The sequence below is a fragment of the Helianthus annuus genome, chromosome 13 (assembly GCF_002127325.2).
Source record: "Helianthus annuus cultivar XRQ/B chromosome 13, HanXRQr2.0-SUNRISE, whole genome shotgun sequence".
Taxonomy (NCBI): Eukaryota; Viridiplantae; Streptophyta; class Magnoliopsida; order Asterales; family Asteraceae; genus Helianthus; species Helianthus annuus.
This window is the reverse complement of record NC_035445.2, coordinates 72,166,899-72,174,767: the sequence shown is the minus strand read 5'-3', so window position 1 is coordinate 72,174,767 and position 7,869 is coordinate 72,166,899. Positions and strand designations below refer to the sequence as shown.

Genomic DNA, 7,869 nt, shown 5'->3' with positions numbered 1-7,869 from the left:
GTTAGTGAGAGAAAGATAGGTTTAGATCTTTGTGATCTAAACCAGCTTGTAGATGATGTATACTCCTTTGGTTTGTGTAATTTGTGATGACTGATTCATCAATAAAGAGATTCATTTCTACATATTTCTATCTTGTTCATATTTTGTTCTTCATGTCTTGAATCAAGTGCAATGTTGATGTTCGTCGTCGATCCGGTGCTTTAACACAATTTCTAGGCATATCTTACACGTAACACATCATTTAGTCATCTCCGCCTAAGCGTCGAAATTTGTCCTTTAAACAATCATGTCGCCACAAATGTGCCTCTCCTTCCTCATGGCATACATAAATTACTGTTGTCACCCGGTTAGGTTCTCTCTTAATCATGTCTAGTGATTTTCCCTCCTTTGTCTTCGGGCATAATTTGTGTATATCCTTATCCGAAGTGCACTTTTCATGCCCCATTCCCAACATATGTTATTATATCTATATATCTGTATTTTCAAAATGTTGATGATTATAGTGTTATCAACATATTTCAGTATAACTAGATTTGCTAACGAGACTAATGGAATTCAAGTTAGGTAATAATGTAAGTCATAACATCCGAAGTACATGTTTATAAAACTTAATTAGGTTTGAATCCTTGAAGCTATATGACAACGTCTAAAATAGTAAATTTAATAATAAAACATACAATATACATTAAAATAGTTGGAACAATAGAACATTAGTTAAAGTTACAATTCGAAACAAGGTAATTAACCCTAGTAATAAAATTGATCAGCCATATAGAGTTGGTATTTCATGCAAGCCTCTTAAGGATCTCATCCTATATTAGTTGGTTTATCATAACCAACTTCTTCATTACAATATTAATCCTTGAATTACCAGGTTGATTATCCTTGTTTTGAGCCATGTCGTCCACAGATGCGAATAATGGTTTGTATAACTTGATGTGTTCGGACTCTTCACGTAGGAAATAGTTTCCACCCCCCCCAAGAACAATACAATAATGACCCTTGAATTAGCATGTAGAATACCCTTGTTTTGAGGCATGTCATCAGCAGAAGGAAATATAGGTTTGTATAATTTGGCGTGTCCAGACTTTTCCCGCAGGAAATAGTTTCCTGAAACCCAAAGAGCAATGCAATAAGGACCCTTGGATTACCAGGTAGAATAACCTTGTTTTGTCTCGTGTCGTCAACAGATGCAAATATTAGTTTGTATAACTTGGTGCGTACAGACTTTTCTTGTAGGAAAAAGTTTCCAAAAACACTAAGAACAATCCAATAATGACCCTTGAATTACTAGGTATAATACCTTTGTTTTAAGGCATGTCGTCCGCAGATGCGAATATTGGTTTGTAGTGCGTCCAAACTTTTCCTATAGGAAATAGTTTCCAAAAACCCTATGAACAATGCAATAAATCATACTCACTTTGTTCGAAATAACTCGATTATAAATAGAAGAATATCTTTTATGGGTAAAATAATTAAGCACTTCCATTGTTCGCATTTGGATAAGGAACGAGTCTTCTTCAACATGGAACGAAACATACACATGGTAAACCTCCCAAAATGGAGTTTAATCTTCTTTCATCTCGTCAATAAATGCGTGGGTAATCTTGTTTCATCTTGGCGCTAAAATATCCCTAAATTGCGGCAAGGGCGGACCCAAAGATGGTTTGGGGTCCCTTGGAAATTTAGAAAATAGTTAAAAGTTATCCATTTTAGTTTATGCACCTCCAAAATTATGCCCTAGGCACCTTTTAACTTCTAGTGTAGCCTCTTCCAATAAGGATTCTATAATAATTTGATCACTTCCAATTGTTCAATTTTAATATTGTGTAAATTACAAGATCCTTCCTTTACGTTAATGCTAGATTGCAAACTATGTCCTCTGTCTTTAAAGTTGACGAGAATAATACTAAATGTTCGGAAACCCTAACACGTTACGTCCTTTAGCCCTAATTCAGTCAAGTGTATGTGTTAAGTTAGATAACCCAAGGGTATTTTAGTCTTTTTATCCATTTATAAAAAAACATTTTAATAAATAAAACAAAATGTCATATTGTATTTATAAAAAAAAATAAAATATTGGATTTAGATACGTACATTTACCTCTTTTTCTCTCTACCTATCTCTCTCTTATATCATCGCTCACCTCCACTACCACCCTTAGCCACCACCTCAACCACTGTCCACCACCACCATTAGCCATCTACTCCCACCTCAACCATCAATATCAATATCACCTGCCACCCACAGCCTAACCCCATTACTGCCACCACAACTCCCACCTCAACCACTGTCCACCGCCACCTTTAGCCACCACCACTTCCACCTCAATTATCGGTATCACTAGCCACCAACAAGCATCGGTAACTCCGACCAAAGCAGGCCCCTCACCCATCGCATTCACCACCATAAAACTGAGTCAAAATTTTCATCTAGATATGTTTATACTTCGACGGAAGTAAAGGAGTGAAGTTCAGATATGTTTTCGATTTTAAGCATAGAAGAAGAAGAGAGGGAATGGGGTGGACGTGGGGGTTCTTGGTCACTAGAGGTGGTGTGGGGCGATGCCGGAGAAGAAGACTAGATGATGAGGGCGGTGGGTGCGGTGATCGGGTTTAGATAGTAGGGTGGCCATGGGAGACGGTGCTTTATGAATTATTGGAGAAGAAGAACATTATTTTTAGAGAGAGAGGGAGGGAGACAAAGATAATCCAGAGATAAAGTGTTTAAAGTGAAAGGGTTTTTTAGATATTTATATTTTTTATTCATTTAAAATGTCAATCTAAAATAAAAGAGTGAAATGACCAACCAGTCCTCATGTGTTTTGCACATAACCTAACTTAACGTTTAAACTTAACTGAGTTAGTGATAAAGAATGTAACATATATGTTAGGGTTTGCAAACATTACCTATGATTCCCATCAACTTTAAAGAGAAAGTACAGAGTTTGCAATTTGATGTCAACATAAAAAAGAATTTTTTTAATTTACTCTTTAAAATTTTAGAGAATATATATACAAGTCTTATACCCTATAAGGTTTGACCACTTTCAAAAGTTTAAGAACATAAAAATCATTAATCTATTTATTAAAATGACATCTAAAAATCTGCTTTAAAATGTATGTATTGAGTATTAAATAAGGTATTGGAAATGTTATTTTTGTTTTTATTATTGTTAGTTGTTTTCTCACTCTAGATTACTCGCACTATAAATAGAGAGTATCTCAATTCGGGACTATTAAAGAAATAAAAAAGGGTTTCTATCCTATAAAGTGTAAAAGTATTTTGGTTCATTGATCTAGGGAATGAATGATTACGATTGAAGAAACCTAATTCACCTATAGACCTCATAGTTTTCAAGTAAGAAAAAGAGTTGGGAAGCCAACGTAAATGTGAAGAGTTTATATTTATTTTAGAAATTAGCGAAATTGGACCCTAAATTCATTAAGTTGGAACTATATAACTCAATTGTTGTGTATATTTTGTGAAAACAAAAAACAAATACATTTTTTGTTTAGTATATTTAACAGAAAAAACTATTATTATTTAACATGTTTGATTAGTTCATTTTTGTCTTTTTTTACTCTCTAATTATGGCACTTTTGAAAAAATTCTTGGATCTATCACTGCTTCGACATTAGAATTATCCGAGGCATATTTCAATTTGGCAAATCTTCACCACATTATTCTTTTAATCCAACCTTGAATGTGTTGTATAATGACATACAAAATATTTTGTGTATATATATATATATATATAGAGAGAGAGAGAGAGAGAGAGAGAGAGAGAGAGTTAAGATCATGTACAAATACACTTATGGTATAAAACATAAGAATAGGGTATTTTTCAAAATTTGGGTGGTGACAATATTGTAATTACTGCCACTCATCAAATAACTGTCTCAATTATTCTTCACTCAGTCACATCACTTTTTTACCCTAAATCAAATACAACCGTAAACTTATTCAAGTTCTCCAACAAAAAACTACGATTCTCCAAACTTCCACGCGATTCAACCTTAAATCATGTCTACCAAAGGTAATTTCAAATTGTTTGTAGCGTAATTTGTTATATAGTGTATAAATTTGAGATTTATGGTTTATGAAAATGATTATGCGTTATTTTCTAATTTTCATTTTGTTTTGACAAATTTAGAAGCTACAACAAAATCCCTTGATATCGTATCGATGAACTAAGAATGAAGTATAACAATGAGAGACCATCAAAAACCTCTAATTCTGGTATGATTTTTGTTGAATTAGTAGAGTAATAATGATGCACTTGTAGAATAATTTTTAAATGACTAGTTGCTGATGCAATTATAGAGTAATTTTGACTGATACCTTGTATTGGTGATGAACTAGTACACTAATTATAATCCACTTGTAGGTTTATTTTGAATGACTAATTGTTTGATGAATTTGTAGAGTAATTTGACTCATATGTATTAATGTATTAATGATGAACTAGTAGTGTAGCTATGATTGACTTGTAGAGTAATTATGATGCACTCGTAGAGTAAATTTTAAATGACTAGTTGTTGGATGCACTTGCACAGTAATTAATTTTGCTGATTGTTTTAGTTGTGTATTATGTATTTTTTGTGTATCTAGTTCCTATTAAAACAAGGAGGAAAGTGGTAGAATTGCTAAAAAAACCCTAAAGAATATTGGTAGAATGTTTACCCGTTTATTATATATAAAAATGTTCGTAGTAGAGTGAAAAAAACCATCTCAAGATAATGTAGTGGTCTGAAGTTCAAGGCCTGGCTCTAGCACCAACATCTTATTTGTTTTAATTCATTTCCTCTTAAGACAATGTGTAGTGATAAGGCATGTGAAATGCCAATTTTACACTATGTGGTGTCCACGTCATCAAGGCCTAAAAGTTGGGTAAAATTGTGTAGTGGTGAAGCATGAAAGTTGGGTAAAATAGGTTTGGAATTGAAAAACATAAGAAATGGGATTGGGTAAGACGGCTAGTTTCCGTGATTATCACAAAATGAAGCTCCCCACGGACCAGCCAAGATTGCAATACAATGAAAAGGAGGGGCAGTAGTTTGCTCGTGATTGGCCCAACCACGAGCCTGGTCTAACCACAATTTTGGGTTCGGTTTTTTATATCGTCCAGTGCCTAACTTTTTTAAGAGTTTTTGGGGACAGCCCAATGTGAAGTCATAAAGAAAGTAAACAACTTACATTTCTAATTTGGTCACTGGACTGTGGTAATCTTTACTACAACAAGTGTGCCTTTCAAAACTGATTACTTGATTGATTTTGACCCAAAAAAATGCTACATGCTTACGCAGTTATATGACTTTGATAACAGTTCTTGAAAGTTTGAAAAGTTGGATGATTTCGAGTGTTAAAAAAAGTCTAGGAAACGACTTGTGTAACTGTTCTAAGGCTCGTGCCCTTGTATTCTCGACATGGTCCAGGACTCAAGGTACGATAGCTAAAAGGGTGAGACATGTTTGCACAAAGAATACTGTTAAAAATAACAGGTTAATAAACAGCCTCAAAAAGAACATGAGTCAATACAGATTATAGGAAAAGACAATGACCACAAAGATTAGAGACATGTTTGCATGAAGCATTTAACCAGAATGCAAAAATCACCCATCATCGCAAGGTGTTCAATACAATCCAAAGTCATGATCATATATAAAAACAACAGCTTAATGAACCGTCTCAAAATGTAGTAATTAAACAGGTAGGTAATCAACTCAAAAACACCTCATCAATCTTGACTGTTTGCAAAACTGTCACGCTTATCTTGTTGACGCTTGTCCATGGTGATTCGTATCACCAACATGGGAATCGCCAAATGGCGGAGGTAGTGGCGCCGCTGGTGACTGGTTTGTAGCCAAGATGCTGCCACCACTTCCATCATTAGCATTCATCCCTTGTGATGGTGGACCTCCTTGAAGGAAACCAACTTGATTCATAGTCATAGAAGGATCAAACACTTGACCATTTGGTCCAAAATTCAGCAGTTGAGGATAACCCAATAACGACCCTTGTTGCACACCTGCTTCTGGAACCTGTTGACCCACATAAAATGGTTGACCAAATGAACCAGGACCCATTACATTTGGTACTACAAAAGCAGGTGGCTGGAGGCCAGTCACAGGGTATTCAAAATTCGGTTGCTGCATGTGTGTTAGATTTGGCCGATCCAAAGCAATTGGTGGGTTTGGCTTTGGGTTTGGTTGCATGAGTGGCCTAATAGGGGCTAGAGGTTGGGGTAGGGACCATTGGGTGCGGTCTTCGCCATCTTGGGCTGGCCTTGGGATTGGGGCTTGAACTGTTGAGTCAGAAGTTTTTGGTTCTTTGGTGTTTGCGGCCACAGGCTCGTTTCCATCCTTTTGAGGCTTTGAATTGCGAAGATCCGGGTGATGAGCATGAACATGGGCCTTAAAATCATCTTTATTTAAAAAGGATTTTAGACAAAGAGGGACTGCACATAGGAACATGCCTTCCATCATTTTAACTGTCTGGATCTTCTGAATACGTTCCTCGCACCTGTGACATATACCGAGATAGAAAATGTTATTAATAATACTAACACTAACGTTAATTATAAACTAGCACATAACTGTTAGATTAAAGGCTTCATGACAGGTTTCAAAAAATGTTGTACACCACCATTAGGATGTCCCAGAGTAAACCGGATGGTGACGGGGTTTGAACCCCAGACCTCCACACCAGATGGGTTTACATGATGGGTTTAACCTAGCCATCTTTTGTAGCACAATTACATTGTGCTTTATTTTCTTGTGAAAACAATCTCTATATATATACAAATTCTATCTTTTGTAGCAAAATTCGATTGAGCTTTTGATCCTCCCAGAATGATTCTAATAATAAAACTTAAGTCATCTTGGAGAAGTAAAGGCATCATCATAGTAATACAGAATAAAAAAACTTATTGAAGTCTTACAAAAAGCATGTGGAGTCACTCCTAGCACAATCCAGGCAAAGTGCATGCTCACAAGGGATCTGCAAGAATCAGAGAGCTGTTAGTGAAAATCAAGGAAACCAGTAACTAAATGCAAATAATATGGGTTAACAGGTCAAGTGGGTCATTTTTTGGTACGGGTAGAAATGGGTCGGGTTGGGTTGACCAGAACACTTTTAGTTCAATTATATATTTATATTATTGTATAAATCAATTATGTTAAATATGATTACAAATAATTGACACTTACAGTAATAATTTAACTTTTCGAATTAAGTTGACACCCTCTTTATCAAAATGGCATGCAAATTGAAGCAGGACACAAAAGCACCAACCATAAACAAGAAAAAACACAACTATGTACTATCAAATTAAATAAACCAAGGAATGTGAGACCACATACCATACGTCCATAAATCGCTATTGGAAAATCACACTTAGCACACATATGGACCCTTTTTCCAAGCGGGCGGCTGGACTTTTGACCAATAGTCTTGACAAGAGTAACACCACTAGCAGAACCAATACTTTTAGCCACCGGAAGCTCAGCCAGAACAAGGTGGTCAGGGCATGCAACCGTCACTGACTCCCCTGTTGACGGTTTTGCTCCGCTGCCACTTTCAGCAGCCGCAGCCTTGTTTCTGAGCCGAATTCTAAGCATCTGTACGAATCTGAATAGTTACTAAAGTACTGAATTACACTTAAGGTTCATGATCAAGATTAGAACAATGAATATTCATCATGCGAACCGTGAAATTTAAGGAAAATTCATATATAATGAATTACAGTTAAGGTTCATGATCAAGATTAGTTGTTCTAACAACCATATGGTGCAGAAATTATTATAGACACAAATCTGATATTCAGAACTGTATGTATAAAAATTATATTCCTCATCCTAATGTAAG

The 7,869-nt window shown here is 35.5% G+C and overlaps 1 protein-coding gene across 1 annotated transcript; it reads right to left on the bottom strand.

Moving 5' to 3' along the window:
• Window positions 1-5,639: 5,639 nt before the first annotated feature.
• Window positions 5,640-7,627, bottom strand: LOC118485639 (E3 ubiquitin-protein ligase HAKAI homolog). The gene is made up of 3 exons (XM_035981978.1): window positions 7,365-7,627; window positions 6,944-7,002; window positions 5,640-6,525 (listed from the first exon to the last, which is right to left on the bottom strand). The coding sequence occupies exons 1-3, from the start codon at window positions 7,620-7,622 to the stop codon at window positions 5,772-5,774; spliced, it is 1,071 nt and encodes a 356-aa protein (XP_035837871.1). The 5' UTR covers window positions 7,623-7,627; the 3' UTR covers window positions 5,640-5,771.
• Between the last annotated feature and the right edge of the window lie 242 nt (window positions 7,628-7,869).